Source organism: Choristoneura fumiferana, chromosome 27 (assembly GCF_025370935.1).
Source record: "Choristoneura fumiferana chromosome 27, NRCan_CFum_1, whole genome shotgun sequence".
Taxonomy (NCBI): domain Eukaryota; kingdom Metazoa; phylum Arthropoda; class Insecta; order Lepidoptera; family Tortricidae; genus Choristoneura; species Choristoneura fumiferana.
This window is the reverse complement of record NC_133498.1, coordinates 6,797,433-6,820,907: the sequence shown is the minus strand read 5'-3', so window position 1 is coordinate 6,820,907 and position 23,475 is coordinate 6,797,433. Positions and strand designations below refer to the sequence as shown.

The following is a 23,475-nucleotide window of genomic DNA, read 5'->3' as shown; positions in this document are numbered from 1 at the left end:
AGTAGTATATCAAATTTACAAGGAAAATTATAACGGCTAAGATTGCTGTAGTTTCAGAGTAAATAGCAGCCTAAGATATATAAAATATATATCTAAACTTGGAAGATTCCGTACACAATACGAAATCCTTAGAAAAATGTTGCTTGATTTTTTCGTAATAGCTACCCTATTTTGGGCGTGTCCGACACGCTCTTAGCCGGTTTTTTCTAAATATTAAAAGTTACTAGCGTAAAAGGGTCCCGTTGTAAAGTGTCCACGTATCTTCGGTAATGAGCGAGTGGCTGCGGGGAATGTTCCCGTCTAATTATACGATTTGCAGTCACACTACATGAGCCACCGCGCTTTCATAGTGCACACTTTAAAATATTATTTTTAAACCAACCATGTTGATAGCCGCAGGGCTACTAAGAAACTCGAAACTCGCAGTTCGTCTCGCGCGGTCCCTGTGTAACTTATACTATTTAATACGAGAGCGAGAGGGACGGTACGATACGAACTTCGAGTTTCGTAGTTGCTCTGCCGTTTTAGGCCTCTTGTACACACACGGTTTATCGCCGTGAAAATCTACGGTTAATTCGCCGCGTGTAGGCACGGTCGTCAGTGTTGTATGGATCACTATGAAAGCTTGTAGACGTGCACGGCGCACACGGCCGCGGCGCCGTGCCGTGGCGCCACCGTTCACGGCGATAAACCGTGTGTGTACAAGAGGCCTTAGGCTGCGTTCCCACCAGAGATGTGTGAGGATGTGATTCATGAACCAATAGAAACGCTTCATTTACTTAGCCTCGTTCCGCTCAGCTGTATCCACCAGAGCGGTGCTGTTCGAGGATAAAGAGAGAAAGAAGACATTTATGCACATTCACGAAGACACACAAAAAAAAATAAGCAAACACAAATAAAACAAAAAATAAATACGAAAATGAAAATACATAAAGTACGTATAGGTAGTGCCTGGAGAGTAGAAGTGAATGACTACACACACTGCTACATGAAGAACTGAACATAACTGCATAAAAGATGAATAAATGAAATGAATGACTGAATGTCAAAATCTCGCTGTTATCTTACTAGTATTATATACGCGAAAATTTGTATGGATGGATGTTTGTTTGGATGTATGTTCGTTAATCTTTCACGCAAAAACTACAATACAATACAATACAAAGACTCTTTATGGTACACCAGACATAGTAAGCGATACAGAAAACAAATTATTAAAATTACAAGGTGAGCAATAGGCGGCCTTATCGCTTAAGAGCGATCTCTTCCAGGTAACCTTTTTACAGAAAGAAACTACTGAATGGATTTGAATAAAATTTGGTACACAGGTAATTACTCTAGATTAACTATAGGCTACTTTTTATCCCGATATTCACACGGGATAGGGATAAAATCTTGAAATAACAACCGCTGGGCTTTGAGTCATGAAATTTGGCATGTAGGTAGCTGGACGTCTGGAATAACACATAAGCTACTTTTTATCCCGATATTCCCACAGGATAGCGATAAAATCTTGAAATTTCAACCGCTGGGCTTAGAGTATTGAAATTTTGGATAGTTGTTCTTGACACAACCTCGACGAAGACCACGATCTAAATTTTGGGAATTCCCAGAGGAGTTTTGTAAAATCCCGGAATTTCAATTGTAACCACTAGATCGAATAATTTAGGCGTGCGAAGCCGCGGGTAAACTTTAGTTACATGATAAATTATGTTCTTGTTGTGACTTCAACTCTCGTGGCACATATACCTACCTATGTATACTTCCCCTACAAGTACTAAAGCGGGATGGTTTTTTACCCGACTGCGAAGAAGGAGGGTTATGTGTTTGACGCGTATGCGTATGTATGTAAGTATGTATGTATGTCTATTCCTATGTCCTCTCGTAACTACTCAATGGCTGAACTGATTTTGATATATGATACGTCATTGGATTCGTCTTAATGACGCGAGTGACACTGGGTACATGAAATTCTTAAAAAATCAAAATGGCGGATTTTTGGCGCCAAATTGTAAGTTTTCAAAAAATGTTTTTTACTTTTACGGTCATCCCGTAAAACCTAAATTGAAAATACAAACTGAAATATAGATGCACAGAAAAACCACCATCCATCCAGATTGTCCAGCAGTGGTGTAGCGGTGTAGCACACGGCACGGAATGCCGAGGACCTGGGTTCGATTCCCAGTGCTGGTCTTATTTTCTCGTCTAAACCGATACAGTGGGATATCGATCTAATTATAAGTACCTAGTTCACTTGGTAAACTTTTTTTATTATAGGTATTACTGGAAAAAAGTAGTATTTCTAGTTTGGACTATGAATGGAGTTCGCACGTGTATTTTTATATTACCGTGGTACGGGCTGAGCTTTGACGGCCCCCCAGTTCGATAATGCAGCGTCAGGGTTGCCACTAGTTTAAAAACCGTGTATGAATAATGTGTAAAATAAATAAAATAAAAGAAGGATTCATAATTATAATATGTATTTTGGTTGCGGCTACAATGATAAATAACTAGCTTTTACCTGCGGCTCCGTCCGCGTGGTATTCGGTTATCGCGCGCTGTTCCCTCGGGAACTGTGCATTTTTCAGGGATAAAAAGTAGCCTATGTCACTCTCTGGCCCATAAACTATCGCTATGCCAAAAATCACGTCGATCCGTCGCTCCGTTTCGTCGTGAAAGACGGACAAATATACAAACATACAAACACACAAATACACACACTTTCGCATTTATAATATTAGTATGGATTTTTAATCCAAGTTTTTCTTGCTGTTCATTTGAATTGGATTCTTCGGGCGACCTCTTTGTCGAAGTTGAACCTACCCAAATGAATTGGACCCAATTAAACCCAACTGGACCTTATAGGACCCACACAAATTTCTTAATAACATATTTCTAACCTCTTTTTCGAAGTTGAACCTACCCAAATAAATTGGACCCAATGAGGGCTATCGCGTATGAATTCGCCGCTAGAGGCGCTAGTGTAGCGTGAGGTCTCCGAAATGTCAAATCTCATAGTTTTTGGGTGAGATACGCGGGTTTATTTATAATAAGAATAATTTTGTGAATATTTTGCAATATCTGAAATTAATTATGGCAAATATGCGTTCCGGGCCAATGAATGTCTGTGTTTTGAGACAGTTTTGTCTTTCGGAAACCTTTGTCCTCCCTTTTTTCCGAACAAAACGGGGACTATGCAGCAATGTGGCATGCTCGATATTTTTATGGTACTGTTTTAAGGTGTATTGAATATGATTTTAATCTAAACTTTGTTTTCACGCCCGTAATAACAGACTTTGAAAGCCATACTTAAAAACCTCACGCAACAGTGCGCCATCTAGTGAGACAAAAAACGATAGCCCTCATTGAACCCAACTGGACCTTATTGGACCTACACAATTTTCTTAATAACACATTCCTAATCAACTCTGGCAACCCTAAAACTAGATCCCTCCATGCACTACAATAGCGCGGGGGTCGTAATTAAAAAAAAAGCGAGCTGGGGCTGGGGCGTGAAAATTCGCGCTTCTTTTTCAAAGCGTTGCGTATTATATGCGTATAAATATACCACATATGAGAGGGTTGGCTTAGCTAGTTGACGGACCTGACTTTGCTTGTTTTTGTGAACCAAATGAAGGTTTTATACTACCTTTTTATTACTAAGGTTTCGCACCTGAGAAGCAACAACAAGTTTCAGCTAAATAAGTAGCTAAATAAATAAACAAAAATAAAAATAAATGTTTGGGACAATGACACTAATTTTGACCTAGTCCCAAACTAAACAGAGCTTGTACAGTCACCAGCACCAATATCTGACACAACAAGCGTGCATAAATATCTGATACGACTCTATTTCTAGGGCCGGAAGGACGTGTCAGATATTTTTGCACGCTCCGCTGTGGCAGATATTAATGCTGGTGACTGTACTATGGATACTAGGCAACAGGCAACAGATAAACATGCTTATATATATAAACACATGTTAAACATCCTAAACCCGAGAACAAACCTCCGTATTAAACATATTGACCCGGATAACTCACGTCTTAAATCGAGTTAAGCTCGACATGTTTCGGGCTAATCCGTAGCCCTGCGTCTTCGGAGCAACGCGACTCAGCGGCTGCTGCAACACGCGCACTGCGCGCCGCCGCTCTGCTCGCGCGACTACCCGACGAAACTGACACCGGCACACAACTACCCGCGTTTTCATCATCATTACAACTGTCAAATGTAGGGTAGCACACAACACTAACAACATCGCTCTGTAAAGGTACGTTCACACACACCGATGACGCAGCACGAGTATTTAATACCGTTTTCCAACTCGGAGGTACCGTCCAACCACTATCCCGGTTGAAATTCGGCCGACGACTAATCTCGATGGCTTCACGCACTTTCCGCGGAATGAAAAATATATATGGAGCTATTATTTAATATGAGTGAGTCTCACGGCAGTTTCATGTTCAAAATAACAAACATCCGTATTAAATATTCATACAAATATCTGCCCCGGCCGGGAATCGAACCCGGGACCTCAAACTTCGTAGTCAGGTTCTCTAACCACACGGCCATCCGGTCGTCTAAGGATAATTTTTCGTGATGTGGTATAATTTATTTATTTATTTTTTATATTTATTTTAAAAAATGTGACCTAAAATGGAGAAAAATGAAATAAACTTAAGTATTTGGTTTAAATTACGAGGCAATTAAAAAAAAATGCCATTTGCGATCCTGCTATAATGTATGTGTATTGTATGTGTTAGTTTTATGTATTCTTGATACTGCTCTAATCTACTGTAAATTGCACCACCTGCTAAAATGTATTCCTTATTTCTGTCCATTCTGATACCATTGTAAAGGTTGCCTGGAAGAGATCGCTGTGAAGCGATAAGGCCGCCTTAGAAAATCTCTATGTATATACTTGTGTTTTCTGTACTTGTGCTTACTGTGTTGGTGTGCAATAAAGAGTTATTGTATTGTATTGTACTATATAATCAACATTTTGGAATAGTGTTGTTTATACGCAATTTTCAAGGACATTAATATACAGGGCCACAAACAAATGGCTCACATTTTTTTAATTCATAAGACCGAGCAAACCCACTGTATTTTAAAAACACGTTTTAATTTAGGTACCTGTGTTCCTGAAACTAGTACAAAATGGCGTCATGCGTATGTTTCGTGTGTGTGCGTGAGGGGTCGTTAACGAATACGCGTTTCCACTGTCCTTAAAATACCAGCTGTTTCGCGGGAGTAAAGAAACCCTTAGAGTCGCCAGTACGCAGTTGCTAAGCAACGGAAGACGAAAGACGTAATTTGATTTGGTTATTTTGGAAATTTTTAATTATATTTTATTTTACTATTAAAAGTGGCTTTTCTTCAATTTTTACGATCCTACATGTATACTCAAGGTTTGCCAGCGGGCTATGGAGCGCAGTATCCTAGGTGTTCGAAGAGCCGATAGAATAAGGAACACTGAACTGCGCTCAAAAACCCGAATTGTTGATGGGGGACGAAAACCACCAAACTCAAGTGGGACTGGGCAGGAAATGTCTGCCGGATGCATCCGGATCGTTGGGCCAAAATCACCACTGATTGGGTTCCAAGCGACGGGCACCGGAGCATAGGTAGGCCTAAAAGAAGGTGGCGGGACGATTTGGAGCGATTCCAGCCGGACTGGCAACATTTTGCCGAAGCCAGAGACGAGTGGAAGGAGAAAGGGGAGGCCTTTGCCCAGCAGTGGGACACTATATAGGCTATTAAAAAAAAAAAAAACATGTATACAATGGAAACACACCCACTTCTTGAAAAAGTGCGTAGCTTATGCAAGTGTGCACGCTTTTACAATTTCTAGTGACTTTACGCACACAGGTATACCAACAAAGTTGCTTTTACCGTTGATAGTGGCGCTGCTTGACACCGCCAAAGTGAAAATCGTTTGAAAAAAATTTAGTTCCGTTTTTTATCGCTGTCCAAGTTAAATTGGCAATGCTATACACGCGCCAGCCTCTTGAAGAAAGTGCATGTGTCAAAGTTCTTATGCTGTAGGAATAAAATATAATTTTGTTTAATTCGCACGAATTCGAAGTACTTAGTTAATAAGTACGACTTCGAGTTCTTTTTTCGCAGGTTGTTGGTTGTACAGTCAACAGCATTAATATCTGCCACAGCGGAGCGTGCAAAAATATCTTTCACGTCCTTCCGCCCCTAGAAATAGAGTCGTATCACATATTTATTTATGCACGCTTGTTGTGTCAGATATTGGTGCTGGTGACTGTACCAAGTTGTACGTATGACTGAAATGAAAGCATAGGAAATTTAAAGATAAAATTTAATTAAGTAAGTAAAATATTTATTGAAATAATGTGGATTCACGCAGTTTCGCCGCCTCCACGCACAGTAAGAATGCACACACATCACAAAAACCCAACACTAAACTGCGTTTCGAACTCAACCAGAGTTCATCTTCAGAACACAAACATGATCAACCATGATGATGATGAACTCTCATTTTTTTATTCCTTTAGTACCTATTATGGGAAAGGGCCTTACAACCGTGTAAAATCACGTGAGACAAAACTTCAATACAAAATGTATGAAACTTTAATGTAACAGTATCTAGTGTTAGCTACTTATACGGAGTAACCTATATAGCACACAAGCTGCTTATACAGGCATTGTACAGCTTATTAGTCGCATAGGAGTCGTCTAAGTGCTGTACAATTTTCCTCAAACTGTAGTTACAGTTGCATGGTTGAAAGGCTACATCTAAGCGACATTTTTGAATTTTAAACCATAGCTCAAACGACAGAGAAAAATTCACTAATTCCGATCTTGTACTTAAACTCAATATCAATTAGCCTGTCAAGCGCATTTAAAAACCCAATTAGGTAGTACCTACAATAACTGTAAAGTAGCAACAAATTAAATTACTTATAGTGATAAAAGAGCGCTATATAGAGCCGTTGAGTTGATATAAACTAGTTTGTATTTAATTTGGTTTATGATGAAAATAAGATATACAGCCGAATTTTACCATCGATTCCTGTCAGTTTGACATTGACTTAACACTAACAGCAAATTTTTTTTATTCGCGATTTATAAACTTGTTAATTTCGAATATTTTGTTGATCAACATCAAATTTAGAATGGACACAATTTAGCAACATTTTGGTACTAGCTGATACCCACATTTTCACTATCCTGAGGGAACTGTGCAATTTTCCAGGATAAAAACTATCCTATGTCCTTCCCCGGGACACAAACTATCTGTATACCGAGTTTAATCTAAATCGGTTTAGCGGTTTAGGCGTGATGAAGTAACAAACAAACAAACGGACTTACAAACTTTCGCTTATAATATTACTAGTGTTTACCCGCGGCTTCGCACGCGTAAATCATTGGATCCAACGGCTGAATTGAAATTTTGGTATTTTTGAAAAATTCCCTTGGGGATTCCCGAAAATTAAATCGTGGTTTTCATTGACGTTACATTAAAAACAATCATCTCAAATTTCATGATTCAGTGCCCTTAGTGTAAGTTTTCGGTTACAAAATACGTCTCGATCGCGTTCGCGTTAAAATCTCAATTTGTATGGAAACACGAACAGCGCCTCTAGCGGAACGTTTGCGATTTTCGTATTTCCATACAACTTGAGATTTTACGCGAACGCGATCGAGACGTATTTTGTAACCGAAAACTTACACTAGGGGTACTGAATCATGAAATTTGAGATGATTGTTTTTAATGTAACGTACTGAACCCAGCGGTTGTTGTTTCGAGATTTTTTATCCCTATCCCGTGGGTATATCGAAACAAAAAGTAGCATGTTTTATTCCAGATTGTCCAGCTATCTACATAGGTACCAAATTTCACCCAAATCCGTCTAGCCGTTTCAGCGTGAAGGAGTAACAAACATACTCACTCACTCACTCACCCACTCACAAACTTTCTCATTTATAATATAAATAGGATTAAGTGGGATCATAATATAACTAATTTATTCATACAAATAATTGACAAGATTTCATATTTCTAAGACTATAATTTGATTCGTTCTCTGTATTCTGTTTGGAAAGAGAAAGACGCTGATATTTTTTAAAATTTCGCTACGATTATTAATTAATTTATTACAATTATTTTAAAATGCGCTTATTCTAAAAGGGCATAACTCCAAAACTACCACACTATAGATTCATTACTTTTGTCTAGTCTCTATTAAAAAAAAAGATCATGTAAATCTGACGTAGACGTTGTCAAAATTATGACAGCTCCTTTTTCTGGTGAAAAAGGCAAAGGAAACATCTATTCTGTGGTAGTTTTGGAAAATTCGGATATATTTTTTAAACTTTTTGTATTTTTTTTAAATATGGAGAAATAAATTATAATAAATATTTTCCCATGTTCAGGAGTCAAAACTCTTTCGATTCCTGTAGTAATTTACAGGTGTTAAAAAAATGAAATCTTGTCAATTATTTATATACTTATAAAATAAAACAAACCGGGGTGGACAGCTGGTACATAATAACAAAAATCTATTTTGATATCTGGCTACCCCACACGCGGGGTTCCGAAATCGCTTTCTATTCAACCTTGGACATCGCATCAATTTCGCTACAGGCGGCAAAGGCGCGACAGAAAATGAGTGGTACAGACTAAAACAACTTTAGCACTGTGAAACTAACACGCTGATAGAAAGCAGCATTTCCCCCAATAATGTGTGAGGACGTGTTGCGAGGGATGTGTTTTTCATTAAACAATAGAATCGCTTCATTTAAACTCCAATTCAATAGAATCTGACAATCCTGTAGACACTTCCAGCCTACTAATATAAACACCGGGCTGCCTAAGGCTTTGTGATGTGACTATTATTCTTTTTTGATTCCTTTTAGATGATAATTGCAACAACAGGGACATATATAATCAAGTGTGCCCACGATAGGGTGTCTTAAATATGTAGAAAATTGACAGATTCTATTGAATTGTACTTTACACATCCTCGCACAGCACATCTCTAGTGAAAAGAGCTGAGCGGAGCGAAGCGAGGTAAATGAAGCGTTTCTATTGGTTAACGAAAAACATATTCCTCGCAACACATCCTCGCACATCTCTGGTGGAAACGCTGCTTTAGGTAAATGATTAATAACAAAGCGAGCGGTTTTTCTAAGTGACTGCGTGGTTATAAGCTTCAACAAATTGAGGTACTGACTTGCGTTTTCTAACGAAATGTTGGCCCATTCACTGGAAGTGTATTTAGAGGGTCTCAGAAGTACATAATAGCTATAGAATACAAACCTTGTTTGATGGATCGATGCAAAATTGATGTTTTCATCTCACCTCCGGCCTATGTGCGTGCTTTGTACAGTCCTATCAGAGCGAGAGGGCTTGAGTAGTTTCCTCGCGGTCGGGGTATGTGCAAGTGTCACTTTGACGTTTTCCTGTGAGTTTGATGAGAGACCTCTAAGGCATAAAAGTCAACGAGACTGCGGATATGTGTGCTAAAGAGGCCATCGAATTAGGCTGTGATAAGTATAAGAAGTGCTTCCCACGCGACGTAAGAGCTCTCGCATTACCACAAATGCGTGATACATGGAACTCCTGCTGGCAAACTACTCGACTTTGTGTTGGTAAACATTACGGGAAACTCCAGCCTGATCTGCCCACAAAGCCCCAAAAATATCACATCCACTATCATTCGCCTTCGTCTCGGACATGTATGCACCCAGTCTTCCTCGCCAAAATACGGGTTCGAGACCACTCCCTATGTGAATGTGGCATGGACGAGGGCACCCTCGAACACATGTTCTTCCATTGCCCCAAAATTGTCACCCCCCTATAATATGACCTCCTCCCTCCTGATATCTCGCGCCCTATCAATTTAAATTTCCTCCTTGCAATAGCGCACACTCCTCTTATAACTGTATTATGTAAATTTATAAAAATTAACAAACTATTTTTGTAGGTAGTTTAACAAAATTTATGTTTGTGTTGTCTTATTCTAGATTCTCATCCGAGTACCGCACGCTGAAGCTACCGTACAACGGCTAACCGATAGTGTCTTTTCCAACCTCGACATTGGCGGAATCATCGATAGTATCGATGGAGCTATACTTTCAAGAATTGAATCGAATTGAATTGAGACCTCTAAGCACGTCCTAGTTCGGCTTTTCAAGCAAAGGCTCGTTCCATTCGTTCCTTTGCTTGAAGGCAAAAATAAAAAAATCAGAACCCTTCCAGGAACATTTTTCGTCTCTGTCTGTCTCTCTGTCAAGACCCTTACTTTTTTGACGATTTTTCAATTTTGACAGCTTTCTTTGGTGATGTAGTGAGGGAGGGGAGGGTTAAAAATGGTCAAAATAAATCTGAAGAAAATTATGTGACGGACTGGTTGGCCCTATACTTCGTTTTTTTTTAGCATTAGAAATAAGGTAAAATAATCCTGACGAGTCTTTTTATTGAAAAACGTTTAAAAAAAACTATTAAAAAAAAATTTTTTTTTAAATTTTATTGTACCATTTTGTCGGCATAGTATACATACATATTCGTGCAAAATTACAGCTTTCTAGCATTGATAGTCCTTGAGCAAAACCGCGGACGGACAGACAGACATGGCGAAACTATAAGGGTTCCGTTTTTGCCATTTTGGCTCCAGAACCCTAAAAATGAAGTATAATGAACAGAGAATACGCTCGTCACTCCGCTGTCCGCCCCGCTATCCGCTGGCTTCCAGACGCGGCCTAATGCAACCAGCTACCGATATCAGACCGCGCAAAACAACTGTGATTCACACATATGTGCATTTTTACACGAGACAGTCCGTCTCTCACACCGCAATGCAATGTCGTCTGCATAGCATTGCACCGAGAATTTTCGGTTTGTTCCGCCCAGATAGTCAACTTATATATTTATTTATTTATCTAGAAATTACGGCAAGAGACGACGGGATAAATAAATAAATAAATAAATAAATATCACGGGACAATTCACACCAATTGACCTAGTCCCAAAGTAAGCTTAGCAAAGCTTGTGTTATGGGTACTAAGTAACGGATAAATATAATTATATAGATAGATACATACTTAAATACATAGTAAACACCCAAGACCCGAGAACAAACATTCGTATTTTTCATACAAATATCCGCCCCGACACGGGAATCGAACCCGGGACCTCAAGCTTCGTAGTCAGGTTCTCTAACCACTAGGCCATGATGATGAATGAGGATGTCTCTGATTCCGTGGAGTATGGGACGTGTGCTAGTGTGGGGAACTTGGGTTGACACACTGGCTCCGTCTCATCTCCACCGAACATCAATAAGGGCAGCAGCAGCAGCAGAAATGGCAGAAACTGCCAAAGCAGGAAAATACAATGGTCTCGGTGCCGAATATAATTTTGTACCTTTCGGCGTCGAGTCTTGATCCGTGGGGCCCTGGCACTCTGAGTCTCTTCAAAGATCTGTCAAAGAGACTCAGAGATACCACAGCTGGCAGTTTCCTCGCTCAAGGCATCAGCCTTACGATCCAGCGGGGAAATGCTGCCAGCATCTTTGGTACCATGCCGCAGGGTCCATTTTTAGATTTATTATAGTTTTAGCTTATTTAATTTTATTGTACCTAATGTACCTTGTTTTTAGTTGGACCTGTATTGTTCTGGAAATAAAGGAATTCTTCATTTGCAAAACTTAAATCTATCATTACAGGCATGCCCAATGCGATAGATAAGACAGATTATATTGAAATTCTAGCCTTACAATTAAGTTGTCAGTATTATCAGTATTGTATTTAACATACAATTCTAACTAAGAGTCAAGTAGATAACTATACTAAACTAGATTAAGGGTGCCTTTCCACTAGAGATGTGCTATGCTACGCTACGAAACTATGTGACCGTTTCCACTAATGCTAAGCTATGTAGCCGTTCGTTTTTTTTTTCTTCGACTGGATGGCAAATGAGCAAGTAGGTCTCCTGATGGTAAGAGATCACCCCCGCCCATAAACATCTGCAACACCAGGGGTATTACTGATGCGTTGCCAACCTAGAGGCCTAAGGTGGGATACCTCAAGTGCCAGTAATTTCACCGGATGTCTAACTCTCCACGCCGAAACACAATAACTCTTTACAAGCACTGCTACTTCACGGCAGGATTAGCGAGCAAGATGGTGGTAGCAATCCGGGCGGACCTTGCACAAGGTCCTACCACCTGCAAAAATGAAAATGCGACGAAAATGAACTATGAAGATGCGCAGCCGGACTGGGCCCGCGTGGGAACTAGGAGACTGGAACTGAGAGGACGCCTGTGCCCAGTAGTGGGACCTATATATACAGGCTGGGATGATGGTGATGATGATTACGCGTCTGTGTGACTACCGACCATTATAAAAGCATCACTGACGCAGAGTGCTCCAAATGCAATTTGTGCCTGTGACAAAAGGCCTTCGCCGCATAAAGCAGCAGTAACAAAATGGCACAACGTTCTGCCCCTCTGACAAAAAATGGGAACAAAAAGTATCGACTGAAAAATATTTCCAAAAATCGTTTCTTATCAAAAATCAAAAAAACCCGACTGCATTAAGAGAACATGTGCTTGTGCCACGTGTCCTTGACGGAGGCAGATTTTTAAATGTTTATTAAAGAACCCACAAATTTGTAATTGCGGTTGTGAATCGGACACACACTGGCTCAGTCTGGCATTAGCTGAGTTTGCTCCTTTTGCCGCAGGACAGACTACTATCTTGTATTGTTTATATTGTTGTCTTGCATTGTTTGTACTGTTGGCAATTAAATATTTTCTTTCTTTCTTTCTTTCTTTTCAGTATAATTTTATTGAAGCGTTAAAAATACCTCAGCGCATTTTTAAGAGAATAATGTTCTTACGCTTTTTAGTGCTAGCTTACGCCAAAAAAAGCTGCAAATGGTGTTAAAAGCATGACAACCGGAACGATTGATCTTTAGGCCATACGAATCAATTTGACACGTAGCACGAAAACAAATCTAAATCTAAATATATAACATTATAAACCGGGCCAGACTGTTAGCTGTGTCCAAGCCAGAAACCGGTTACTGGCTCCATGCATACCCCTCGCCCAATACTGGAACTTTTATCGACCCAGACACTACGCATAGCTGTTGGTCTCCGACTGGGAGTTGGGATCTGCGCAAGTCACAATTGTGTTTCTTGTGGGGCTCCAGTGGACCGTCTCGGCCACCATGGCCTCTCCTGCTCCTCGGGCGCCGGCCGCCTGTCCCGCCACGCCGCTCTCAACGACATTCTCAGAATTGCGCTCGTTAGTCAAAGTCAAAGTCAAAGTCAAAATATCTTTATTCAATTTAGGCTATAACAAGCACTTATGAATGTCAAAAAAAAAACTACCAACGTAGTAGTGTCAACGTTCCCGCTGCTCTGGAGCCCCAGATTGTTCGGAGCGATGGCAAGCGCCCTGACGGAATGTCGTTGATACCCTGGAAGACTGGCCGTGCGCTGGTGTGGGACGCTACCTGTACAGACACCCTGGCGGCGTCCTACCTACCAGCAACTACCAAATGTGCGGGGGCGGCGGCAGACGCCCGGAAACGCCTCAAGGTCACAAAATATAGCTGTCTCAGCGCCCAATATCATTTCTTTGCTTTCGGCGTCGAGACTCTAGGTCCTTGGGGTAAGGGTGCGCTGGAGCTACACAGGGAGCTCAGCAATAGGTTAAGGGAGGCAACAGGCAAAACTCGCGCCGGCAGCTTTCTCGCGCAAAGAATCTCAATCGCAGTTCAACGCGGGAATGCTGCCTGCGTGATGGGCACCAAGAAGAGAGATGTTTTTTAAATTAAAGTCTTTGACCAGTGTGTGTTGCCAGTGATGACATACGGATCAAAACTACAAATATGTTTTTAAATTTATTTATTTATTATTATTTTTGTCGTTTAGGTTTAGTTTTTGCACGCCGCTTCACATTCGTCGAGAGTTTTGAAGTTGTTACCGTTGCCGTCACAGCCGCCATATACGAATTCTATACATTCGTTTTCGTCTGTGTTAATAGCGAACCTGAAAAAAAAAACGTATTTTAAACTAGCTTTTGCCCGCGGCTTCGCCCGCGGGGAATTCGGTTATTGAACTGAGCATTTTTCCGGGATAAAAAGTAGCCTGTCGCTCTCGGGTCCATCAACTATATCAAATAACGTTTTAAATTTTCGTGATGTTCACTCATAGTCAAAATACTATAAACGGGACTTATCACGCTAACACACACGAGTAATATTTACCTCGCCGTCACCACGTCTATTCGTGACCAAGGCCACTGTAAGTAATATGTGGCCGAATCGTCGAGGTACTTAAATATTACTCGTGTGTGTTAGCGTGATAAGTCCCGTTGGTGGTATTTTAACTATATATATTTCGACGTGAAAGACGGACAAACGTACAAACATACACACTTTCGCATTTATAATATAATATGGATGTCACAAACCAAGAAATGAATATGGGCATTATTTATAATGACCATTGCACGGGCATTATGAAAAACAGATACAATTTAAGGTGTTAATTAAGTAACTGGAAACTTTAAAGTATTTTGTTCAGAATCAAAAGTAGAATCAATGAGGGCTATCGTTTTGTGTCTCACTAGATGGCGCACTGTTGCGTGAGGTTTTTAAGTGTGGCTTTCAAAATCTGTTATTACGGGCGTTAAAACAAAGTTTAGATTAAAATCATATTCAATACACCTTAAAACTGTACCATGAAAATATCGAGCATGCCACATTGCTGCATAGTCCCCGTTTTGTTCGGAAAAAAAGGACAAAGGTTTCCGAAAGACAAAACTGTCTCAAAACACAGACATTCATTGGCCCGGAACGCATATTTCCCATAATTAATTTCAGATATCACAAAATTATTCTAATTATAAATAAACCCGCGTATCTCACCCAAAAACTATGAGATTTGACATTTCGGAGACCTCACGCTACACTAGCGCCTCTAGTGGCGAATTCATACGCGATAGCCCTCATTACATTATATCTTCAGGCTATATTATTCTTTTATAGGTTATCCCTTTTTTCACTGCAGCCAGTCTAAAAGTTACGAATACAGTATACGCAATTAAGTATTTTAGAGAGGTTGCATACTATTTAGATAATAATTAATACTGGCTGTTTTCTGACAGTTTCATTTTCTTCTAAAAACGGCGAAGCGCAACTGGCAAGTACATTATTGTATTCGATTTGTAGCATTCGAACATGGCGGATGTAGACAATATCTAATTTTGCTATTTCTGTTTCTTTGGCTAGTTAAAGTATAATTTTGATAGTGTTTTATGCGGCGATTAACCTTAACAGTGAACAGTGATCACAAAATTCTATATTGCTCTCGTGTCTGGCATTTTTTTAATGCGCAAGTTGTCTCCGCGTGGTTTCTGGAATTTTTCTATTAAGTTGCAAAAACTACAATCACCGTACAACGTCCCTCTCAAAGAGAGTTAACCTTGACACTGGCGAAATTGTCCTATTAATTAGGACAGAAAAGCCATATCTTAAAAGAGAAAAAGATGTAGGTACATTATTATTTAGTGTAGAGTTAGAAATTAATCAACTTTACGATTAATCAAATACCTATACTACCTATACCTATACGAATATTTTTTGGAATAATTAAAACATTTGAAAATAAAGGCAATAAACTGATTTAAAATTATTTAGTTTTTTGGTTTGTCTGAGGTTTTCAGTTATTTTATTAACACCTTGTAGAAACGATAGAGTTATAAATAAAATACTCTTGTTAGAGTTCGGATAACGATTTTAACACCGTGGTGTCCTAGTGGTTTGATCTGTGGCCTCCCAATGAGGAGATCGTAGGTTCAAATCTAGGCTCGCACTTGTGTTTTACCTCATGGGAACCAATCACCGCCGCCTTTAGACACCGCAACGCGAGGGGTATCACGGTGCGTTGCCGGCGGGTTTGTGTGTAATTTCCAAAACGCACTGGGCCCGCGTGGGAACTACAACCCACCCAAACCCTTTCATTATGAGAGGCTATGCCCAGCAGTGAGATGTTTAAAGGCTGGGATGATGATGATGCCCCCCGATGATGAACCCCGGCTCGCACCTCTGAGTTTTTCGAAATTCATGTGCGGAATTACATTTGAAATTTACCACGAGCTTTGCGGTGAAGGAAAACATCGTGAGGAAACCTGCACAAATCTGCGAAGCAATTCAATGGTGTGTGTGAAGTTCCCAATCCGCACTGGGCCCGCGTGGGAACTATGGCCCAAGCCCTCTTGTTCTGAGAGGAGGCCTGTGCCCAGCAGTGGGACGTATATAGGCTGGGATGATGATGATGATGATAAGCGATGTTTGTACCTTTTATAAAATCCTTTGCATGGACCTTTGAATATTGGATCACTACAGGCTGGATCTGAAAATAAAAAAAAATCCTAGAGCCTATTCACCACTCATTGCTAATTTTGATGTGAAAAATATCTCTATATTTTTTACATCTAACAAACATAAGTTTGTTTATTGAATAAACAGAGGCAATATCACATTATATAGATAAAGCCTGAAAAAGAAGAAGAAGACAAAAGAATATCACATTATTTAATTTGTCGCATAAATATCTACATATAAATTTATACACCGTGTTTTGATTACTGTTAACACTGACATACGGCTCAGTTTTTTTTTAGAGTTCCGGAGCCAAAATGGCAAAAACGGAACCCTTATAGTTTCGCCATGTCTGTCTGTCCGTCCGTCCGCGGCTTTGCTCAGGGACTATCAATGCTAGAAAGCTGTAATTTTGCACGGATATATATATATGTAAACTATGCCGGCAAAATATACCTATACTAAAAAATAATTTTTTTTAGGGGCCTCCCATAGACGTAAAGTGGGTTTTTTTTTATCATCCAACCCTAAAGTGTGGGGTATGCTAAGACAATTTTTCAATTCATTGATTTTTTTGCGAAATACTTATTCAACTTTAAAGTGCAAATTTTCATTAAAATCGAGCGTCCCCCCCTCTAAAATCTAAACCAGTTGGTGGAAAAATTTGAAAAAATTCAGGATGGTAGTAAGTATATCAAATTTAGAAGGCAAACTACGAGTATAACGGCTAAGTTTGCTTGAGAATTATTAGTAGTTTAAGAGTAAATAGCAGCCTAAGAAATAAAATACACCTAAACTTGGAAGATTCCGTATAAAATAAGAAATCCTTAGAAAAATATTACTTAATTTTTCCGTAATGGCTACAGAACCCTATTTTGGGCGTGTCCGACACGCTCTTGGCCGGCTTTTTAATATAGGTGGAAAATGAGCCGGCGGGTTACCTGGTGGAAAGCAACCGCCGCCCATAATAAAACTTACCAGCTGCTAAACTGCTTTTGAAGATCATGGCAATCAAGAAGAAGAAAATTAGTTTAAGCATGGTTGAGTTTGAGCACAGTAACTGTAACAGTTGGTTGTAACCAACATGTTGTTTTATACTTTAGTCCTTGTGTTTAACGTGTAGTTAGCAAATATTAGCTAAGTATTTGTTTTACTGTAACTCATTAAGGCGATATGACTTTTGATGAGTGGGTCCATAATGTAGCAATTTTGTGATTGTCGAATAATATTTTTTTCTTTTGTTTAGAAAGGCGATTATTAGAAATTAATTTGGGTATTTGTTCATAGCACTATTTCTTTTTAAATCTAATCCCCAGTGGCGTAGCTAGGTAACCTAGGGCCCTGGGGCAAATAAAAAAATGGGGCCCACTGCTATCAAAACTGGTAAGGTTTTTTGAAGTAAAATCATTATATATACAAATACTTTAAAAAATGCTAAGCAACTTTATCATCAGCTATAAAGCAGAATTTCGAGGCCCCCCTGAGCTTGAGGGCCCCGGGGCACTGCCCCGCCTAGCCCCTTGGTAGCTACGCCACTGCTAATCCCTTTAAACGAGCAATTCTTGTATAGTACCTGGGCGATCGAGCTCCGCTCGGGCTAATGATCGGTAATTAGCGTTTTCCCAGAGATAAGACCAAGCTAGATCGATTTCTCATCCCCGAAAACCCCCACATACCAAATGTCGTCGAAATTGTTGGAGTGACATTTTTACCCGACAGACAATGAAATAGTCTATCCTGCTCTAACATTTGCTTATGCCATATGTTTTTTTCACCTCCCTGAAGTTAGCGTCGAATAAACAGTCGAGTAGTCATTCGTGAGATAAATGGCGATTGAAAAATACAACCAGTTATCAGACTGATAAACTATGGAATAACTTTATTGGTCTATTAACTATTCGACCGTTTAATTGAGGATTGAAAAATCGGCCCAGGAAGAAATATTATTTTTTGTCCATTATTTCGATTGGCATCATAAAAATAGGGGTGATTTTTTTACATTTAAATCGGTTCGATTCCCAGACGAAGCAAGTAATTGTTAGAAAATCTTTAATTGCAGAATTACTAACTTTTAAAAATAACATAAAGTCTTCTTTCAGTAAAATATCCTGTCTACGTTATTTCAGGTACTTTCCCTTGATGTCCCATAGTCCGGTACCGAGTTTTAGCCCGAGCGGAGCTCGGTCGCTCAGATATTTAATTATTGAACCTATTTTGGTTGATGAAGTCATTTTAAAAAAGCCGAAAGTTTCTCGATAAGGGCTACGGTATAGATGTCGCTAGCGTCACTGCTTAAGTGGCTAAATAAGAAACAAACAAGCTGAGATATGAGGTGTGTAGGTAGTTTAAATATTCTGAAGAGGGTAATGTTATAAGGTAATACAGTCAGTCCTTATCCGAAGCTCTTGTTTGATTTACGTGGACCTCATAATACAACATGGCGCAGCCGAAGTAAAAGAACCGTGTTACAGTTAACGTAGAAGCGCGAATTGTACGTGGTGTATTAAACGTATTTTGTACAAGTAACAGTATCGAAGAAATCATTTTATTGTATTTGTGCGTCATGGAAGCTGTTCTACCCCCGCCGGTGCCATTTTCTTTTGATAATAATTTACAAAATGTAACGTCTGGAAATTTATCAAAGGAATGGGAGTGATGGAAATCGGCATTTCTTATCTATCATGAAGCGTGTGAGCTATCGGGCAAAGAAGAGAAAGTCCAGACAAATATATTATTACACATCATCGGAGAACAGTGTTGGGAGGTATATACACAATTTGACAAGAAAAAAACCGTTACATTAAAAGGATTGCTTAGTGAATTTGATTTTGTATTTTTACCCAAGAAAAATCTCACAATTGAGCGACACAAATTTTTTACCCGTGACCAGCGGGAGGGGGAATCAATCGAGCAATATTCCTATGAATTGAAAAAATTGGCGAATACTTGTGAGTTCAATGATTTAATGGAAGATTTATTTAATAAAGGATAGGGTGATTTGTGGCGTAAAAGAGCAAGCTTTGCGTGAACGCCTACTTCGTGAACCGGATTTGACATTGACTAAAGAGCCTATATATTGCCACATCAAACACACACACACACATCATTGCTATTGCTTGAGCCTATTGCCACATATTTGTAACGTGTCTGTTGTTTTTATTTTTGTCTTTTGTTATGTTCATTGTATTTTTTTTAATGTGGCAATAAATGTCTCTTTTTTTTTTTATCACTGAACATCTGCAATGTTGCTCAAATATCAAGATTACAAGCGGGAGCCATACAAAAGGAATCTATCGAACATCATGCTTATTTTGTTGATAATTATTCGGATTGTTCAAGACAGCAAGCGCAGGCGCGGAATACTTTAAGCGAGGACGGTGATCAGAACCACATAATGTGGGTAGAGCGAAGAGGAGCGCCGGCGCATCGAGGTGCATTAAGGAATCGCGGCCGCCGCGTATCGCCCGGCCCGCGCCGCTCCGCCGTGCTTGCTCCTGCGCCGCCGCAGCGGCACAGAGGGTCTCACTCAACCCTGCGGACTGCGGTATAGTGGACCTAGTGAATGGTGTTCAATGTGCGGCTATACACACAGAGGGAACTCGAGGTGTCCAGCATCGGGACGAAGGTGCTTAAAATGCAATAATTTTGATCATTTTTCTCGGGTGTGCAATGTGTTAGAAATCCAGTCAGCTGAGTCGACTGACCAGGTAATATATTATTGTTCTGATTCTTTAAGCGATTGGTCAGTTGATCTAGTAATTAATAATTGTAAAATAAAATTTAAGTTGGATACTGGTGCCGATGTTAATGTTTTGCCAAGAAGCATTTAGATAAATTAGGTATACTTGAGCAGGACTTACGTTCATCGTCGATTCGATTGCGTGGTTATTCGGGTAGTGAAATTAAAGTCATAGGCCGTTGCCATTTCAAAGTTGTTTATAAAAAACGTGAGTTTATTTTAGATTTTATTGTCGCTGACGTCACATCACCGCCTATAATTGGTCGAGATTCGTGTGCTGAGTTGAATGTTGTGCAGTTGGTTTTGACTGTATCTAGCGTGAATGGGCATGGTATAGAGGACCGTCTGTTTCAAGACTACTCGGATGTGTTTGAAGGCGTGGGTTGCATGCCAGGAGAGTACAAAAGTTGATAAAAATATTAGGCTAGTGGTACATGCACCGAGAAAATTGCCAATAGCGTTGAAGAATTTCATAAAGGACAAATTGGATGAAATGGTTAGAGATGTCATTATTGCGAAAGTTGAGGGCCCAACTGATTGGGTTAGTAGCATTACTGTGGCTAGAAAAGCAAATGGAGATATAAGAAGTTTGATTCTTTAACATCGGATCACATTATACAGCAAATAAAAGTAATTTTCAGTCATCAAGGTATACCAGACATTGTAATGTCAGATAATGGCCCTGAGTTTCGTTCTCAAAATTTTGAAATGTTTTCTAAACAATGGAATTTTCAGCATGTTACCTCTTCACCACTTTACGCCCAGTCAAATGGACAGACGGAGCGAAATATACAAACTATTAAAAATATATTGAAGAAGACATGTGTGGAAGGCACTGATTTTAGGTTAGCCTTGCTGGAGTACTTAAATACTCCTATTAGTAATAAACTGGCGTCCCCGTCCGAGCTCTTAAATAATCGTAAGATGAGAAGTATCGTACCATGCCCACCGACGCTAGTACAACCAAAAATCCAAAAACACGTTAGATTAGAGTTACAATCGCGTCAGGAAAAACAGAAGTTGTATTACGACCGGAATGCTCGCAATTTAACACCTTTGGTTCCAGGACAAAAAGTAAAAGTAAGGGTAAACAAATGTTGGGTTAGTGCAAAAAATTTATCATTATGTGGAATACGGTCATATGCAATCGAATTGGCTGATAAAAAAAAAAAAGACATTTATTGCCACATTAAAAAAAATACACTGAACATAACAAAATACAAAAATAAAAAACAACAGACACGTTACAAATATGTGGCAATAGGCTCAAGCTCAGCATTCACATGCTGCCGGTCGACAACCGGCGGCGCTGATTTTCAGCCTGCGCCCGTCTCGCGGCACGTTTTACACAGTACGGGAAGGGTAAACACACAAAAGTATTTATATAAAAAAAAAACAAACCATTAAAAAAAAAACACGTGAGGGAGGTTTAAAAAGAAGAAAAATGGGAGATCTGGCAATTCTGTTCTAAGAGATGGCATTTACATTCCTAGCGGGTTCTTGTGGATTTTTGGGGTAGCATCCATTTCCATCTAGGTTCCAATTTGCACTGAAATTAGCATCCTCCTAATTTTTCCTTGAAAACTGGGAAAGACATGTTGGTTCTGATGGTGGTGTTCTGATAAGAAATAGGCGTCACTTAATAAAAGACTCTGAACGTCGCCCTGATGTTTCGAACGCAAGGAACACAGTATGTTCGCTCCCTTACGACGATATAGCAGTCTCGAGTAATAACGTGATGACGTCACGCTTGAATGCCCCGTTAGCGCAAGTGCAGCAGCCGTGCGCTCAGAGTGAGTTCGGTTCCCGTGCGGTCCCAGTGTCCAGCAACGCCACGAATAATGAAAGTAATTACTATGTTACTAGTTTTGGCAGGTCAATATGAACAATAGAAACACGTTCCCACCGCAACCTGATCGCGTCAACAAGAATACCTACAATTAAAAAAAAATACATTATGTGTATTATTAAATTAAACGTTAAGTAGGTAATAATTTTTAATAATTTATAATTAATCAAATCTTGCTTGTTATTGTATCAATGAAGTGATTATTGTTTGCCTACCGAATTAAATTATTAGTTAATTAATGGCATTATGTTAATTAATTAATTTAAACTATAAAATGAAGATGTTAAGATTCAAAATCGCGCGTAAAAATGTTAATGAACAGATCGAATAAATAATGTTTATTTGCTATAACACAATTATAAAGTTAATGTCTCTGGACCTATATACCAACTCGTTATTAATATAGGGCATAATCTTTATTTATAAACTTTAATTAATTGCAAAATTGCTATTGTATAATGCACGTACACGTATATAAATTATTTTATTATGCATGTTACAAAATACGAAGTTATTTAATTTTAATGTGATGAAATACAATTATTAAATTAAACAATTGTACCTACCTATATGATAAAACTGATAATAATAATGTAAAAATGTATACATTTTTAAATTTGAAAATTAACTATTGAATTAATGCCTATTACAGTTCCGATCCCTTAAAACAATATTATTTGTGTCTCTGTTATGTTAAAGAGATTGAATATAATACTCTTTCTAATTTGTAGACTAGTCTAAAAAAAAAGGAAATTGTAGGTAGTTTAAGTATTGTGAAGAGGGTAATGTTATAAGGTAATACAGATATATATATTTCGGAGATCTCGGAAACGGCTCCAACGATTTTAATGAAATTTGGTATGGAGGGGTTTTTGGGGATGCAAAATCGATCTAGCTTGGTCTTATCTCTGGGAAAACGCTTGGTACCGAGTTTTAGCCCGAGCGGAGCTCGGTCGCTCAGATATTTAATTATTGAACCTATTTTGGTTGATGAAGTCATTTTAAAAAAGCCGAAAGTTTCTCGATGAGGGCTACGGTATAGATGTCGCTAGCGTCACTGCTTAAGTGGCTAAATAAGAAACAAACAAGCTGAGATATGAGGTGTGTAGGTAGTTTAAGTATTGTGAAGAGGGTAATGTTATAAGGTAATACAGTCAGTCCTTATCCGAAGCTCTTGTTTGATTTACGTGGACCTCATAATACAACAAGGTGCATAGGGGAAATTCGTGTCTGTACCGTTGACCAGCAGTGGTGTAGCGGTATAGCACGCGGTACGGAATACCGAGGACCTGGGTTCGATTCCCAGTGCTGGTCTTATTTTTCTGGTTTTTCTGTGCATCAATATTTCAGTTTGTATTTTGAAGTCATTTTAATCTAGTCTAGTAGGTGCCAGTGGCGAGTTGTCGTTCATTGTGGCGTTCTAAGGGGGAGGTCTTTGTTCAGCAGTGGACGTCTTCTGGCTGATGATGATGATGATGATGAATGGATTACGCGTGAGAAGCCTGCTATTAGACTAGT

The 23,475-nt window shown here is 39.3% G+C and overlaps 1 protein-coding gene and 1 pseudogene across 1 annotated transcript; one reads left to right on the top strand and one right to left on the bottom strand.

Moving 5' to 3' along the window:
• Positions 1 to 13,874: 13,874 nt before the first annotated feature.
• On the bottom strand, positions 13,875 to 17,443 carry LOC141443500 (trypsin inhibitor-like). The gene is made up of 3 exons (XM_074108817.1): positions 17,348 to 17,443; positions 16,346 to 16,400; positions 13,875 to 14,033 (listed from the first exon to the last, which is right to left on the bottom strand). Exons 1-3 carry the CDS (start codon positions 17,406 to 17,408, stop codon positions 13,919 to 13,921), a joined length of 231 nt encoding a protein of 76 aa, XP_073964918.1. The 5' UTR covers positions 17,409 to 17,443; the 3' UTR covers positions 13,875 to 13,918.
• A 1,489-nt stretch (positions 17,444 to 18,932) lies between these two features.
• Positions 18,933 to 22,926, top strand: LOC141443247 (uncharacterized; annotated as a pseudogene).
• The last annotated feature ends 549 nt before the right edge of the window (positions 22,927 to 23,475 follow it).